The 19,332-nt window shown below is 32.2% G+C and overlaps 1 protein-coding gene across 2 annotated transcripts in view; it reads left to right on the top strand.

Annotated features, from left to right (window-relative positions):
• The window catches only part of LOC133615859 (transmembrane protein 255B-like), a 33,217-nt gene that overhangs the window by 10,418 nt on the left and 3,467 nt on the right, over positions 1-19,332 (top strand). For both annotated transcript variants that reach the window (XM_061974712.2, XM_061974711.2), the window contains exons 5-8: positions 12,357-12,446; positions 15,461-15,541; positions 17,896-17,981; positions 18,058-18,217. In XM_061974712.2, coding sequence (XP_061830696.2) covers positions 12,357-12,446; positions 15,461-15,541; positions 17,896-17,981; positions 18,058-18,217 — 417 coding nt within the window. The remainder of the gene's footprint in view (positions 1-12,356; positions 12,447-15,460; positions 15,542-17,895; positions 17,982-18,057; positions 18,218-19,332) is intronic.

Here is a 19,332-nt window from a genome sequence, read left to right as displayed (position 1 = left end):
CTCTTTACTAGCTTTGTCGAAGCGTGTTGCTTTTGTAGCTGTTTCAGCAGATTTGAATTGCTGTTTTGGGCAGTAGATAGGATCTTTGATCCAAGACACAACTTACATTGAACTAAAATGTTCTTTTCTTTGTGCTCGACAAAAGAAAAGTAGTGAGAATATCTCCATGTTAAGAAACTCGACTTCTGGCTCCGCCATGATGTAAATACAGACACGCCCCCCTGCCCCCACCCACACAAAGCACGCCTCTTCTTTTCCTTGTGACATAGAAGGACGACACTGCAGCGCTTCAATAAAACACACTCAGATCTTCTCTGTTTCTAGCCGATACTACATAAAAAATAACGTAAAATAACGCAGTAACGCATCATGTAGTAACGGTAACTGAGTTACTGAATATAAAAAATAACGCGTTAGACTACTAGTTACCGCCGAAAATAACGGTGTTACAGTAACGCGTTACACTGGTTGTCAGCTAGCAATTAGCGCTGTGGTTGCCAGCTAGCAATTAACATGCTAATTGCCAGCTAACGATTAACGTGGCAGTTACAAGCTACTGATAAGCGTGTTAGCTGCCAACTAGTAATTAGCCCACTAGTTGCCAGCTAGCTATTAGCGGCCCAATGCTGTTATTATATGAATATGGTTAGTGTTGCCAATAACAAAGTACTTTTAGCAGCAGTTTCATGCCAAATACAACCAACATTTCATAGAGGATAAATATATATAAGCAAATCTGACCAGTGTTCCCTGAGTGTCAGTCTGGACTTGATTCTGTCTCTGGATCATTTCTCAGCCCCTTGAAAGTTTAATGCAGCAGGTTGGCGTGCGCGTGTAAGACGAGAGGCACTTGGCAGAGCGAGGCGGCGCTGTAAAGAACACCGAGCCTACATGAGCCGCGTGAAGGAGGCGTCTTCATTTCACCGTGCTATTCACCAATCATCCACTGGGGGCGCACTTGCTGGTTAGAGGAGACGAACGTTGAACTGCAGATGGCAGCCGCACATCTTTTGCCGATCACTTGACTCTGTGCTTAGCCAAAAGTCTCGGTCAAAAAGGTACAGCAAACAAGACTAAAGTGCGGGGAAAGACTTAAAATGACAGATAAACAGATTTTGTAAGATATTTAATTGACTTTACACTTGTGCTATCGACGGTAAACTATGTGTCGGATTGTGTTTTTGATCTACCGTGTATCCCGGGATATAAGCCACACCCACTAAATTTTAGTAGATTTTGTTCCATATATTAGTCGGGTATAAGCCACACCCACTACATTTTAGTAGATTTTTTTCCCATATATTAGTCGGATATAAGCCGCACCCACTAAATTAAAAAAAAATGTTTTCCTTATATTAGTCGGATACAAGCCACACCCACTACATTTTACAAAATTATTTTCCATATATTAGTCGGATATAAGCCACACCCACTAAATTTTAGAAGATTTTTGTTCTAAATATTAGTCGGATACAAGCCACAGCCACTAAATTTTAGATAATTGTTTTCCATATATTAGTCTGATATAAGCCACAGCCACTAAATTTTAGAATATTTTAGTTCCATATATTAGTCGGATATAAACCAGCCCCACTAAATTTTAGTAGATTTTTTCCCATATATTAGCCGGATGTAAGCCACACCCACTAAATTAAAAAAAAAATGTTTTCCTTATATTAGTCGGATACAAGCCGCACTCACTACATTTTACAAAATTATTTTCCATATATTAGTCGGATACAAGCCACACCCACTAAATTTTAGAAGATTTTTGATCCATATATTAGTCGGATATAAGCCACACCCACTAAATTTTTGATTATTTTTTTCCATTTATTAGTCGGATATAAGCCGCACCCACTAAATTTTAGAAGATTTTTGTTCCATATATTAGTCGGATATAAGCCAAACCCACTAAATTTTAGATTTTTTTTTTCTATTTATTAGTCGGATATAAGCCACACCCACTAAATTTTAGATTATTTTTGTTCCATATATTAGTCGGATATAAGCCACACCCACTAAATTTTAGAAGATTTTTGTTCCATATATTAGTCGGATATAAGCCACACCCACTAAATTTTTGATTATTTTTTTCCATTTATTAGTTGGATATAAGCCACACCCACTAAATTTTACATTATTTTTTTCCCATTTATTAGTCGGATATAAGCCACACCCACTAAATTTTAGATTGTTTTTTTCCATTTATTAGTCGGATGTAAGCCACACCCACTAAATTTTACATTATTTTTTTCCCATTTATTAGTTGGATATAAGCCACACCCACTAAATTTTAGATTATTTTTTTCCATTTATTAGTCGGATATAAGCCACACCCACAACATTTTTTAAGATTTTTGTTCCATATATTAGTCGGATATAAGCCACACCCACTACATTTTGGATTATTTATTTCCATTTATTAGTCGGATATAAGCCACACCCACTAAATTTTACATTCTTTTTTTCCATGTATTAGTCGGATATAAGCCACACCCACTAACTTTTACATTTTTTTCCCATATATTAGTCGGATATAAGCCACACCCACTAAATTTTACATTATTTTTTGCCATATATTAGTCGGATATAAGCCACACCCACTAAATTTTACATTATTTTTTGCCATATATTAGTCGGATATAAGCCACACCCACTAAATTTTAGATTGTTTTTTTCCATTTATTAGTCGGATGTAAGCCACACCCACTAAATTTTACATTATTTTTTTCCCATTTATTAGTTGGATATAAGCCACACCCACTAAATTTTAGATTATTTTTTGCCATTTATTAGTCGCATATAAGCCACACCCACAACATTTTTTAAGATTTTTGTTCCATGTATTAGTCGGATATAAGCCACACCCACTACATTTTGGATTATTTATTTCCATTTATTAGTCGGATATAAGCCACACCCACTAAATTTTACATTCTTTTTTTCCATGTATTAGTCGGATATAAGCCACACCCACTAACTTTTACATTTTTTTCCCATATATTAGTCGGATATACGCCACACCCACTAAATTTTACATTATTTTTTGCCATATATTAGTCGGATATAAGCCACACCCCCAATGTGTCCTGGGTCTTTATATAAATTGGAGTCTTTTATAACCCAATTTATGAGTTGCTCGTGTTGGGGTCAATTTTTTTGTTATTTTTATGAAGAGCAATCAATTTTTTGGGTTATAAGGGTATTATTTTAACTCAGTTTCTGGGTTTTCAAAATTGTGACCCATTTTTGGGTTGTTTTTCATTGAGTAACACATTTTTGGGTAAAAGTCTTTTAAATGTCAAATACTTTGTTATATAACAATTCAAACATGATAATAGTTATGTATATTAATTATTAACATTTATATTATAATTAGTTTTATACATGATTTATATTGATGATTAATTAATATTTTTGAACAACATAAAAGCATAAAAACATACAAAGACATTAGTGGTTAAAAATGAAGAAAATAAATAAATCGAAATAAAAATCAATTAAATAAAAACATAAAATTATTTCCTGAATTAAACTCCACTGACATTTGTTATTTATTGATTAACACCAACAGAATTGGACCGTTTTTTTTAATTTCTTAACCATATTTTGTATATAATAATAAAACATATTAATTATTAATAATTCATGTATATAGTTTATATTAATAATGAATTGTTAATATTTTTTCAATAATTTATAATTTGACAAAAGAATAAAAGTGGTGCTGCTAACACATGAGATCTTTGTGCTTTACGACGTCACGCTTCAGCAGATTGTGTTGTGGCCTCTGAAGACTGCTGTGGCGTCCTCGTTGTATTTCACAGACCAAAGTCCTCGCGGTCACCTTGCGCCATGAAAACCAGGACAGTATTTTAGCTTGGGGGTGATGGGATGTAGACTTCTTATTACAGCCATGTTGCTGGACCAGTGAGCAGTGACTCACACTACGAGCAAGGCATCGTTTTCTGACTATTTCTTGCTTCGCTGGGCCCAATGGTCATGTTTGGTATCGTGCATTTTTTTATGTTAAGAAGTCTTTTTTATTTTATTTTTATTTTTTTTTCCCAATCGTCTTTTTTCCCCCCAATTGTCTTGTTTTTTGCACAATTGTCTTTTTTTGCCCAATGGTCACGTTTGGTGTCGTGCATTTTTTATTATTAAGAAGTCTTTTTATTTTTTGCCCAATTGTCTTTTTTTTGCCCAATCGACACATTTGGTGGCGTTCATTTTTTAATACTAAGAAGTCTTTTTTTTGTTAGTGTTTTTTTGCCAAATCGTCACATTTGATGTAGTGCATTTTTTAATAATAAGTCTTTTTTTTTTTTTTATTCCCCAATCATATATTTTTTTGCCAATTCGTTACATTTGGTTTTGTGCATTTTTTAATATAAGGAAGTCTTTTTTAATTTTCCCAATTGTCTTTTTTTGCCCCAAATATATGTCCTGCATATTTTAATATTAAGAAGTCATTTTATTTGTATTTTTTTTTTTTTTTTGCCTAATCATCACGTTTGGTGTTATGCATTTTTTAATATAAAGAAGTATTTTTATTTATTTTTTCCGGCCAATCATCTTTTTTTATCCCAATCAACACGTTTGGTGTCGTGCACTTTTTATTAATAAGAAGTCTTTTAATTTTTTATTTTTTACCCCATCGTCACGTTTGGTGTCGTGCATTTTTTAATAATAAGTCTTTTTTTTCCCCAATAATTTTTTTGTTTTGCCCAATCGTCACATTTGGTGTAGTGCATTTTTTAATATAAGGAAGTCTTTTTTAAAATTTTTTTTAATTTGCCCAATTGTCTTTTTTTGCCCAAAAAATATGTCCTGCATATTTTAATATTAAGAAGTCATTTTATTTTTTTATTATTTTTTTCTTTTTGCCTAAACATCATGTTTGTTGTTGTGCATTTTTTAATATAAAGAAGTCTTTTTTTTCCCCCCCCCGCCAATCATCTTTTTTTATCCCAATCGACATGTTTGGTGTTGTGCACTTTTTAATATTAAAAAGTATTTTTATTTTTTATTTTTTGCCCAATTGTCTTTTTTTTCCAATGGTCACGTTTTTCCAATCGTCTTTTTTTTCCTTTTTTTCCCCAATCATCTTTTTTTTTGCCCAATTGTCGCATTTTTTTAATATAAGGAAGTCTTTTTTTATTTTTTATTTTTTGCCCCAAAAATATGTCCTGCATATCTTAATATTAAGAAGTAATTGTATTTATTTTAGTTTTTTTTTGTTTTTTGCCCAATCATCACGTTTTTGGTTTTTTATCCCAATTGACACATTTGGTGTCGTTAATTTTTTAATATTAAGAAGTCTTTTTTTCTTCTTTTTTTTCCAATCGCCATGTTTGGTGTCGTGCATTTTTTAATAATAAGTCTTTTTTTTCCCCAATCATGTTTTTTTGCCCAATCGTCACATTTGGTGTTGTGCATGTTTTAATATTAAGAAGTTTATTTATTTATTTTTTTTATTTTTTGACCAATTGTCTTTTTTTGCCCAATCGTCACATTTGATGTCGTGCATTTTTTAATAATACGTTTTTTTTCTCTCGTTTTTTTTACCAATCATATTTTTTTTTGCCCAATCGTTACATTTGGTTTTGTGCATTTTTTAATATAAGGAAGTATTTTTTAATTTGCCCAATTGTCTTTTTTTGCCCGAAATATATGTCCTGCATATTTTAATATTAAGAAGTCTTTTTTTTTTTTTTTTTTTTTTGCCCGATCATCACGTTTGGTGTTATGCATTTTTTTAATATAAAGAAGTATTTATTTATTTTTTCCGGCCAATCATCTTTTTTTATTCCAATCAACACGTTTGGTGTCGTGCACTTTTTAATAATAAGAAGTCTTTTAATTTTTAATTTTTTACTCCATCGTCACGTTTGGTGTCGTGCATTTTTTAATAATAAGTCTTTTTTTTCTTTTTTTTCCCCAATCATTTTTTTTTTTTTTGCCCAATCGTCACATATGTTGTAGTGCATTTTTTAATATAAGGAAGTCTTTTTTTAATTTTTTTTTAATTTGCCCAATTGTCTTTTTTTGCCCAAAAAATATGTCCTGCATATTTTAATATTAAGAAGTCATTTTATTTTTTTTATTTTTTTTTCTTTTTGCCTGATCATCACGTTTGTTGTTGTGCATTTTTTAATATAAAGAAGTCTCTTTTTTTTCCCCCTGCCAATCATCTTTTTTTATCCCAATCGACATGTTTGGTGTTGTGCACTTTTTAATATTAAAAAGTCTTTTTATTTTTTATTTTTTCCCCAATTGTCTTTTTTTTTTCCAATGGTCACGTTTTTCCAATCGTCTTTTTTTTTCTTTTTTTCCCCCAATCATCTTTTTTTTTTGCCCAATCGTCGCATTTTTTTAATATAAGGAAGTCTTTTTTTATTTTTTATTTTTTGCCCCAAAAATATGTCCTGCATATCTTAATATTAAGAAGTAATTTTATTTATTTTAGTTTTTTTTGTTTTTTGCCCAATCATCACGTTTTTGTTTTTTTATCCCAATTGACACATTTGGTGTCGTTAATTTTTTAATATTAAGAAGTCTTTTTTTCTTTTTTTTTTTCCCAATCGCCATGTTTGGTGTCGTGCATTTTTTAATAATAAGTCTTTTTTTTCCCCCAATCATGTTTTTTTGCCCAGTCGTCACATTTGGTGTTGTGCATGTTTTAATATTAAGAAGTTTTTTTTATTTTTTTATTTATTTTTTGACCAATTGTCTTTTTTTGCCCAATCGTCACGATTGGTGTCGTGCATTTTTTAATATTAAGAAGTCTTTTTTTTAAATTTTTTGCTCAATGGTCACATTCGGTGTGGTGCATTTTAGCGTGCGCCAGCTAAAGGTGAGGTTGGAGTGTGGAAGTGTTTTATGTGCTGGCAGTTGTTGCTAAGCTAATGTGAAGTGGTGCGTTTGTGCAGCACTATTGTGTGCTGCTGGCCTCATCTCCCACTGGCAGCCCATAAAACTCGCTCATTTCAGCAGCTAATGAAGTGGAGAGTCTGGTCCAGGCGCAGATAAAAACCCGCCCGGAAAATTGTATTTATTTTTTCACGAAGGATATTTTTTCTTCCTCTTTTTTTGATGTGCTTTGGTTCAATCTTCCCTCCTTATATTCTCTCGCTTCATCAAGGAGCCATTTGGAGGCCCACATTTTTTCCATTGAGGGCCACAAACTGAAAAATGAAAACATGCGAGGGCTATTTTGATGTTTTTCATTTTCAAAACCAACACAATATTTATTGTAACCGTTAGGACTTCCCTCAATTCTGACAGACTTTAAAGGTCTCAATCATTCAAGTGTTAAAAAGAAGTCATATACTGTTTCTTTTTTTCTGTGCTTTTAACGCTTTAATATCTATAGATCAATTTCAGTTTTGTTTTTTTATGTTGTAACCCTCTTTTTTTAATAGGAAAAACACAAAATATGCAATATTTCACCCCAAAAAATGTTCAAAGTGGAATATTTATATATTTGAAGTAATTGGAGCCTTAAAAAAAACTATTCATAACAATATTGCTTTTTACTCATTATTATTCTTTGAGCATTGAACATTTGAAAAAAATCATCACACTAAAGGTCTCGGGGACCCAAAAGGTCCTCACTTATAAAACTGTTAAAATTAAGTAATATACCAATATATATTATTTTTAATTTCAACGCTTAGATCTCTAGATCAATTTCTGTCGAATAGAAGTTTTTGTTATTTTTTTAGCAATGACAGTTTTATCAAAAATCATCACACGAGAGGTATTAGGGACTCAAAAGCCCCCCCCCATAAAAGTGTTAAAAAATAAGTCATATATCAATATATGTTATTTTGACTTTGCACGCTTAAATCTCTGGATCAACTTCTGTTGATTTTAATTTTTTTTATTTAATTTTTTTTAAATTGACAGTTTAAAAAAAAATCATCACACTAAAGGTCTCGGGGACCCAAAAAGTCCTCACTTATAAAACTGTTAAAATGAAGTAATATACCAATATATATTATTTTTAATTTCAACGCTTAAATCTCTAGATCAATTTCTGTCGAATAGAAGTTTTTATTATTTAAAAAAAAAAATCATCACACTAAAGGTATTAGGGACTCAAAAGCCCCCCACTCATAAAAGTGTTAAATAATAAGTCATATATCAATATATGTTATTTTGACTTTGCACGCTTAAATCTCTGGATCAACTTCTGTTGATTTGAAGTTTTTTTTAAATTTATTTTTAAAATTGACAGTTTAAAAAAAAATCATCACACTAAAGGTTTCGGGGATCCAAAAGGTCCTCACTTATAAAACCTTTAAAAATAAGTCATATATTAATATATATTATGTTTTACTTTCAACGCTTAAATCTCTAGATCAACTTCTGTCTAATATACATTTTTATAATTTTTTTGAGCATTGACAGTTTATAAAAAATCATCACACTAAAGGTCTCAGGGACCCAAAAGGTCCTCACTTATAAAACTGTTAAAAATAAGTAATAAATTATTATATCTTACTTTTCATTTCAACGCTTGAATCTCTACATCAACTTCAGATCTATCCGTCGATTATAAGTTTTTATAATTTTTTTTTAAATTGACAGTTTATAAAAAAGCATCACACTAAAGGTCTCGGGGACCCAAAAGGCCCCCACTCATTAAAGTGTTAAAAAATAAGTCATATATCAATATATATTATTTCTACTTTCAACGCTTAAATCTCTAGATCAGCTTCTGTCGATTATAAGTTTTTATAATTTTTTTGAGCATTGACAGTTTATAAAAAATCATCACACTAAAGGTCTCAGGGACCCAAAAGGTCCTCACTTATAAAACTGTTAAAAATAAGTAATAAATCATTATATCTTACTTTTAATTTCAACGCTTAAATCTCTACATCAACTTCAGATCTATCCATTGATTATAAGTTTTTATAAATTGACAGTTTATAAAAAATCATCACACTAAAGGTCTCAGGGACCCAAAAGGTCCTCACTTATAAAACTGTTAAAAATAAGTAATAAATCATTATATCTTACTTTTAATTTCAACGCTTAAATCTCTACATCAACTTCAGATCTATCCATTGATTATAAGTTTTTATAAATTGACAGTTTATAAAAAAAATCATCACACTAAAGGTCTCATGGACCCAAAAGGTCCTCACTTGTAAAACTGTTAAAAATAAGTAATAAATTATTATATCTTACTTATCATTTCAACGCTTAAATCTCTACATCAGCTTCAGATCTATCCGTCGATTATAAGTTTTTATAATTTTTTTTAAAATTGACAGTTTATAAAAAAGCATCACACTAAAGGTCTCGGGGACCCAAAAGGCCCCCACTCATTAAAGTGTTAAAAAATAAGTCATATATCAATATATATTATTTCTACTTTCAACGCTTAAATCTCTAGATCAGCTTCTGTCGATTATAAGTTTTTATAATTTTTTTGAGCATTATTGACATCTATTAAACGAGACAAGAAGCAAGGAATTAAACAGAGACAGAATTAAATTTGGCTCAATTTGAGGAGAAGCGTCTTGGCTGTACTCTTGTACAGTCTCCAGCACGCCCTTACATGGCAACAGCTGTTGCTAAAGGACGGGGGTCGTAAACGGCCATCGCCTTTTTGTTATAGAACAGTTCAAAGAAAAGGTCGTAAACAGTTCACAGAAAAAGTCACCTTGAGGGGAGTCATGCCCTGCTTCCTCTCTGCTTTGAAGTTCTTGGGTCACGACGATATCTTTCTGTTGAAAGAAACAGAACACCTTCATGTTGCTTCCCATCCTACACAGTGGAGTTTTACAAGCCTTCTGCTTGGTAGGTTCAAAGACAGCTTTTGTCTTCTCGCCGGTAACTCATTGAAACACAAAGTTTTGTGATAACTTCGATACAATTATTCTAACATTAGCGAACAAGTTGTTGCAAACACCAACAAGCAACCAGAAAGAAGTGAGATAGTTTATCATAAACGGACGACTTTGAACGTATTTAATGCACAAAATGCATCCAGGTGTCGGTCCAGCGTCTACCTATTTATCATTCTAAAGACGAGCAGTATCGAGGATGGTAGATGAATGCAAACTGGATCGAAGTAGTCAAATGTCGAGACAGTAAACGATGCGTCGATATCGCGTTTATTGTAAAGTTTGGAGCCTCTCAGCTCAATGTGCGTGTTTTGTCTCGCATGCACTTTGCTCTCATTCGGGCAAATAGTCGACGATTTCACATGATATCAGGCCGATGAGACGATACCACAACTGTGGGATTCAAGGTCGCCTGCGTGTGTGTGCGCCTGTCCGCGTGTGCGCTATTTAACCAACCTTGCCATGACAAAAGGCCGCCCTTCTGTCCAGTTCAAAGCCAGTTTGCCCATAAATTACCCACAAGGCACCTCTGCTTTGGCGGAGCGCGACGCTATCCTTTTCCCTCTATCGTCCTGCAGACCTGACACTGACCAACCAGATCACACACGCGCAGCAAAAAAAAGAATACATAAAATATTACTTTGTACAAATACATAAATGACCTCAGCTCAGAAAACACTTTGCTCACCATAATGATGAACATCAACATACGGTAGCGTAGTAGGCCCAAGTGTTCATTAAAAACAAGGCAAAGGTTTTATTTAACAGGTATATATACTGATATGTTCATTATTTTGCAACATTTTCTTTGTCATTTTGCAATGTTTCCTTTATTTTGCAATGTTTTCTTTATTTTAGAATTTTTTTGGTAATTTTGCATTGTTTTCTTTGTCATTTTGCAACCTTTTCTTTATTTTGCAAAATTTTCTTTGACATTTTGCATTTTTTTTTGTTTTGCAACATTTTCTTTGTCATTTTGCAAGTTGTTGCATGTCATTTTGCAACGTTTTCTTTGTCATTTTGCAACAATTTCATTGTTATTTTGCAACGTTTTCTTCATTTTGCAACATTTTTCTTATTTTGCAAGGTTTTCTTTATTTTGCAATATTTTCCTTGTTATTTTGCAACGTTTTCTTCATTTTGCAACATTTTTCTCATTTTGCAAGGTTTTCTTTATTTTGCAACATTTTGCTTGTTATTTTGCAACATTTTCTTTATTTTAGAATTTTTTTTATAATTTTGCATTGTTTTCCTCATTTTGCAAGGTTTTCTTTATTTTGCAACATTTTGCTTGTTATTTTGCAACATTTTCTTTATTTTAGAATTTTTTTTATAATTTTGCATTGTTTTCTTTGTCTTTTTGCAAACTTTTCTTTATTTTGCAAAATTTTCTTTGACATTTTTCATTTTTTTTGTTTTGCAACATTTTCTTTGTCATTTTGCAAGTTGTTGCATGTCATTTTGCAACGTTTTCTTTGTCATTTTGCAACATTTTCCTTGTTATTTTGCAACGCTTTCCTTGTTATATTGCAACGTTTTCTTCATTTTGCAACATTTTTCTTATTTTGCAAGGTTTTCTTTATTTTTGCAATAATTTCTTTGTCATTTTGCAACATTTTCTTTATTTTGCTAAATTTTCTTTGACATTTAAAAATGTTTTTTGTTTTGCAACATTTTTTTTTCCATTTTGCAAGTTGTTGCATGTCATTTTGCAACGTTTTCTTTTCATTTTGCAACATTTTTCTTGTTATTTTGCAACATCTTCTTCATTTTGCAACATTTTTCTTATTTTACAAGGTTTTCTTTATTTTTGCAATATTTTGCTTGTTATTTTGCAACGTTTTCCTTGTTATTTTGCAACGTTTTCTTCATTTTGCAACATTTTTCTTATTTTGCAAGGTTTTCTTTATTTTGCTTGTTATTTTGCAACGTTTTCTTCATTTTGCAAGATTTTTCTTATTTTGCAAGGTTTTCTTTATTTTTGCAATATTTTGCTTGTTATTTTGCAATGTTTTCCTTGTTATTTTTGCACCGTTTTCTTCATTTTGCAACATGTTTCTTATTTTGCAAGGTTTTATTTATTTTGCAATATTTTGCAACGTTTTCTTCATTTTGCAACATTTTTCTTATTTTGCAAGGTTTTCTTTATTTTTCAATATTTTGCTTGTTATTTTATTTTTCATTATTTTACATTTTCTTTGTTATTTTGCATTGTGGCCCTGTGATGAAGTGGCGACTTGTCCAGGGTGTACACCGCCTTCCGCCCGAATGCAGCTGAGATAGGCTCTAGCATCCCCCGCGACCCCAAAAGGGACAAGCGGTAGAAAATGGATGGATGGATATATACAGTTTGAACAGTAACACCATGTGTGAATATAGGAAAAACAAATTAAATGAAATATTTTTTGCGTCTTAATTGTTTATTTTGTTGTTCCTACTTGTGGAATGTGAAGTATTTATAACCTTTCATGCACATTTCTTCCCTCCAAGCTCATGGCTGCCATCATCTTCATCAGCATCGGCGTCATCGCGTCCTTCTTCTGCGCCATCGTGGACGGGATCATCGCCTCAGAGTTCCTCGTGAGTAAAAAAAAATGAATATTTTGCAACAGAAGTAGAGTGAGGGCAGAAAACATCAGTAGAAGAGGACGCAAAATCAAATAATTACCTTCTTTTTCTTAGTTTTTGAGCGCCGCAGGTTTGACTCGTTCTATCTCCGTTTTTGTGTTGACAGCGATTGTAGCCAATAAATGTCAGGTGGTTATTGTTATGAATACGATGCTACCTTGACATCCATGCGGCATGTTGACTCGGAAAAAAGGTGCTAAAGTTCGATCTGCCGCGATACGTGAATGTTCAAAGTTATATTTTTCATCTTTATTATTTATTTTTGATCCTATCTTAGTCTGCCGCAACAAGTTCAGGACAAAACTTGCAGAGAAAGACAAATAAATAATTGTCAGGCAGCTCCCCGCTCAGGCACATTTGGCCCCTCCCCCTCACTGAAAGCATTGAAAAGCACTGAAAGTTTGAATCAAGTCTTTTATTGACATAAACCCCAGGGGGTGGGTTGCTTTCCAGCAATATATGTTTGACTTTCCAGTCCGGCGTGTCTCTCTCTGTGCGTCTGCTCGCCAGCAACTCCCAACTCCCAACACGTGTCTCGGTCCAGCTGCTGCTAATAAGGGCGACAGGTGATTACAATAACCAACCCCAGCTGGGCAATCCACTCACCTGCCGCTGGCTTCGAGGCCGGTCCTTACACACCCCGCTCTGCGACAGGCCCGCAGACCACGCCCCCCCTCCACAATGATATTTCTATTTGTGTTGCATTTATTGTTACGTTATTTTGTCATTTTGGACTGGTGACTTTTCCCCCCTAAACAGTTGTGTGTAGTAGAACATAATAAGTGAAATATTTTGGTAGTTTTGTAAATACATTCACTGTAAAGAAGAAGAAAAAGAAAAAAAATCTCTCACTTTTATAGTAGAAAAACCCAGAATTAAACCTAATTTTACCATAAGATTTGAGGTGTGTGCATTGAAAATTATTGTTATTTTTATGGTAAAATTCTGGCGAAATTTTCTTGTTTTACTTTTTAAATCTAATATCTACTATTGTTATTTTTACAGTGCATTACTGTAAATGAATACCACTTTTATTTTACGGTTAAATTCTCGCAACCTAGCTAGCTTTTACTTTTATAATGAAATTCCGCTGACTGAGCTCCTTCATTTTTTTATTACCGTGAAATCTACGGTCATTTTTTTCCTACAGTGCGTTACTGTTAATGGAAACATTACTACTATTAAGTGGTAATGTTTTTATGGTAAAATTTTCCTGATTGAGCTGTTAGTTTTTTTTTTGTTTTTTTTACCATAAAATCTACATTGCATTAATGTAAACTAAAAATGTTAATATTTAAATTTCGGTGATAGAGCTATTGGTTTTTCCTCAAATCTGTGGTTGTTGTTATTACAACACCACTTACCTTTTTACAGTAAAATTCTGACTGAGATTGTAATTTATTTATTTTTACTCTACAGTCGTTGTTTTTACAGTCCCTTACTATAAATTTAAAAAATGGTACAATTTTAAATTTTTTGCAACAAAATTCTGGCAATTGAGCTGCAATTTTTTTTACCGTACATATATATATATATATGTGTGTGTGTGTATATATATATATATATGTATATATATATATGTATGTGTATATATATATATATGTATATAATTGTGTATATATGTAGAAATATATGTATATGTGTGTGTATATATGTAGAAATATATGTATATGTGTAGAAATATATGTATATGTGTGTGTATATATGTAGATATATATATATATATATGTATGTATATATATATATATATATGTGTGTGTGTATATGTAGATAAATATGTATGTGTGTGTGTATGTATGTAGAAATATATATATATGCATATATATGTACATATATGTGTGTATATGTGTAGATATATATATACACATGTGTGTATATGTATGTAGATATATATATACTGTCTACCGTATATAAAATGTATATATATTATATATGTTTATATATTATATATATTATGTTTTATACATACTGTAAATATATAAAATGTATATATGCATGTATATGTATATATGTATATGTATGTCTATGTATAAATATGTTTTTATATATGTATGTATGTGTGTATATATATATATATATATATATATATGTGTGTGTATATATGTAGATATATATGTATATGTGTGTGTATGTATGTAGAAATATATATATATGCATATATATGTAGATGTGTATATATGTGTGTATATGTGTAGATATATATACATACACATGTGTGTATATGTATGTAGATATATATATATATATATATAAATATATATATATATATATACTGTCTATATAAAATGTATATATATTATATATGTGTATATATTATATATATTATGTTTTATACATACTATAAATATATAAAATGTATATATGCATGTATATGTATATATGTATATGTATGTCTATGTATAAATATGTTTTTATATATGTATGTATGTATATATATATATATATATATATATATTTATTTATTTAAATATATATATTATATATGTATGTATGTGTATGTATATATATATAAATATATATATATATATATATATATATATATATATATATATATATATATATATATATATATATATATATATATATATATATATATATATATATATATATATATATATATTTATATATAAATATAGCTGAGTTTGTTCATTAAGCAGTGAAAGATCAAAAGTCCTTTAATGAAGCAGCAGGAATCTCAGAAGCTATTTGGCTCGCTGGCACCACAAGACCACGTTATCGATCAACAACAGAATCAAGTCCGGCTCACGGGACGCCAGAATTTACACTCATTGCTTGTCAAGCCTCGCACCGTGAAATCATTTAATGACCTCAGTGCTTCTATCGTGCCGATACAGGAGCCGATCATAAAACTGCCGCATCCCCGCTAATGTGCATGATGCCACATATTTCATATTTGTCTACCTTTCCTCTGTCTCTGAGGCCTCATCTGTGATTGTCCCCCACAGGACATAAGACCCTTGCAGGAGGACATGTGTGACTTCTACGCCAGTGGTTCTGGATATGCTTATGACAGCTACTATACTGAGGTACACACACACACACACACACACACACACACACACACACACACACACACACACACACACACACACACACACACACACACACACACACACACACACACACACACACACAACGGTGTATTTGTTACCTTATTGAGACCTCCGAAAAATACCTCTTTAGGACCACCCTTTCTAGATATATAAAGATATGTATTTACAACATTAATAATATATACATACTCTGCAAATATAAGAAAGCTTGTTGTGAAAGATGTGTTGGAATTTTACAAGAAAAAGGTCACAATTTCACAAGAGAAACGTAGAATTTTGGCAGTATTATAATAAAACTCGTAATTTTACTCAACGCAAGTCAAAATTTTACAAGAAAATGTGCAATATTATAAATAAAAGTTGGAGTTTTACTCAATAAGTCGCAATTTTACAAGAAAAGCTTAAAATGTTGGCAATTTCATGAAGAGGGTCGTAATTTTACTCGACAAAAGTCACAATTTTATAAGAAAACTTTAACATTGGCAATATTATAATAATAATCAGAATTTTTACTTGGCAAAACTATGACAAAATTCATCATTTTACTCAAAAAATGTCACTGTTTTACAAGAACAAAAAAAAAAGGCAATATTGTGATAAAAGTCAGCATTTTATATGACAAATGTCACCATTTTGCATTGAAAAGTAATCATTTTACATAAAAAAGTTTTGTAGTTACATTCACTGTAAAGAAAAAAAACAACAAAAAACAGAAATCTCTCACTTTTATGGTAAAAAACCCAGAACTCAACTTTATCAGTATTTATTGCCACCTTTCCCAACTTCTTTGTCACGTGTTGCTGGCATCAAATTCATTCAAAGTTAATGATTATTTGCAAAAAAAAAATGTTTATCAGTTTGAACATCAAATATGTTGTCTATGTAGCATATTCAACTGAATATGGGTTGAAAATGATTTGCAAATCATTGTATTCCATTTATATTTACATCTAACACAATTTCCCAACTCATATGGAAACGGGGTTTGTAATATTTTCTATTTTATCTCCATTTATACCCCTATTATTTAGGGGGTGGGGGTAGTAGGATGGCAGAGGATGCAAAAAAATAACAATACTGAAATAATAAAAAAAAACAGTGCAATACATTTTCATAACATGGTCACTCATACTTGCCAACCCTACCGAATTTTCCGGGAGACTCCCGAAATTCAGCGCCTCTCCCGAAAACCTCCCGGGACAAATATTCTCCCGAAAATCTCCCGATTTTCAGCCGGAGCTGGAAGCCACGCCCCCTCCAGCTCCATGCGGACCTGAGTGAGGACAGCCTTTTTTCATGACGGGAGGACAACAGGGTGACAAGAACTAAATCATCCAGACTAGAGATGAATTGTATTATTATGTTTATCTTACCTAAAAATTTATATATTTGTTAATTTAAAAAATTTTTTAAAAAAATTACTATATTTTGCTAAAAACATCAAAATTAATTGTATTTTTATTTGTATTTTTTCCTGACTCCTTATTACATCCAGTCATAGAATTATACATTAAAATAAACATATTTGAAATAATTGATTTTAAATTAAAATGACCATATTTAATTATTAAAATAATTGCTTGTTTATCAACAACTTTAGCATTTTATTCATTACATTTTGAAACTCTCAGAAGCCAAGTTATGTTATATTCCTTAATATTTATTTATGCAAGTTTGAAGTATCAATTATCCAAACACAGTTTTGTTCGCATATTTTCAGGATGTAGATATCTATCTATCTATCTATCTATCTATATGTATATATATATATATATAAATATATATATATAAATATATATATATATATATATATGTATGAAATACTTGACTTGGTGAATTCTAGCTGTCATTATAATCCTCCCCTCTTAACCACGCCCCGCCCCCGACCACGCCCCCACCCCTACCTCCCGAAATCGGAGGTCTCGAGGTTGGCAAGTATGTGGTCACTACTGCCTAGTTTATCTTGTTATATTTTTATTTTCATTTATATATTTTTATTCTTATTGTTGCTTTTTATTTTTATTCTTATTGTAATATTTTCTATTTTATTTCCATTTATACCCCCATTATTTACTTTTTTAATTCGATCTCAATTATCTATCTATGTAATTAATTGCGCTCAAACGCCTTCTAAATGTTTAATTGAGGAAACAGTGACATCTAGTGGTGGAATTATTTTACTGCAATGGCTCAAAGTTCGGCTGGGAGTTCATTATGACCGCAACTCAAATGTTAACGCTTGTATTTTTGGTGTAAAATATCCATCCAAAGTTGAGCACTTTTAATGTATCTTATTCATGAGATTGGCGCACAAACGATCTCTGCAGGTGACGTGTCACTCCTTCGACAAGGCGTGCAAGCTGAAGCTGAGGAGCAACACCTGCTACTGCTGCTACCTGTACAACTGTGACAGGTAAACTTCCGCTCTGCGCACGCATCTCCTGTCTATGCTGCGTTGAAGTGTGTTCCTACCGTGCGTGACGTCACAGCACGGAGTACCGCGCCAAGTACTTCGAGTTCACGGGGGTGAGCAGCTGCTGGGACGTGATCCACCTCCATCGCCTGCTGTGGGCCTCCGTGGTCCTCAACGTGCTCGGCCTCTTCCTCGGCATCATCGCCGCCGCCATCCTGGGAGCCTACAAGGACATGGTATGGAGGATTCATGTTAATCTGGGCAGTAATACTGCTCTGTATTAAATGTAGATTATTCATGACCTCGCAGGCATCAACACTGTAAGGTTGTTTGGGGCTAAAACCACTAGTCTGGTTTCTGCGGACGCCTCCATTCAAAAGCTCATAGACATAATTGCTCATTTAGCATCGCTTTAAAACGCCGTCATCGTGACAGATTTATGACCGGATTTCCAAAATGACCGCACTATTTCAGTTTTTATTCCAGCTGAACTGTTCCTCTAAATAAATAACGTCTAAAATAACATTAATTTGTACATAATTGTGACCATTTATTGTGTTTTTGTGTACTTTTTGAAATAATGCTGAAGCGTCAATGCAGTTTTGAATTGTATTTACTTACTTGTAACATATTTTATTATATACATTTCAAACATTATCTGGAATATAAACATTACTGTAAATATTGGTGGCTGCCCATTGACATCATTTTTTTTTCACGCCCTCCCTGAAGTCATGTTTAATTTTTTAATAGTCTTACATTTACTGCAGGAAAAAAAAAGAAATCCGTAGTTTTTATGGTTACAAACGCCAGAATTTTACCATAACATTTACGGTGTTTTTTGGTTGTTTTTTTTTACACTGGATTACTGTAAATTTTAATTTATTGTTACTTTTAATGTATATGTCTGGCGAGTGAGCGGTTATATATATATATATATATATATATATATATATATATATATATATATATATATATATGTATATATATATTAGAGATGCGCGGTTTGCGGGCACAACCGCGGAGTCCGCGGATTATCCGCGGATCGGGCGGATGAAATTTAAAAAAATATTTTTTTATCCGCGGGTCGGGTCGGGTCGGGCGGTTGATATAAAAAAAAATTAGATTTTAAATAGATTCAGGCGGGTGGCAGTTAAACCAATTCGGAAATATATATACATAGTTAAATGTTGTTACCCACATACGAAAAACGAGCAGGCACCTGCAGCATATGCCACAACAGAAGAAAGAAAAAAAAAGAGATGGACACTTTTACGGAGCGGAGAAGGGACGCCTCGCCGGGGTCCCCCGAGAGGGCCCCACCGGGAGCCGTAGCTGAGGCGATCCGCGA

Source organism: Nerophis lumbriciformis, linkage group LG15 (genome assembly GCF_033978685.3).
Source record: "Nerophis lumbriciformis linkage group LG15, RoL_Nlum_v2.1, whole genome shotgun sequence".
Classification (NCBI taxonomy): Eukaryota; Metazoa; Chordata; class Actinopteri; order Syngnathiformes; family Syngnathidae; genus Nerophis; species Nerophis lumbriciformis.
The sequence above is the reverse complement of the archived record's forward strand: the minus strand, read 5'-3'. Positions and strand labels throughout refer to the sequence as shown.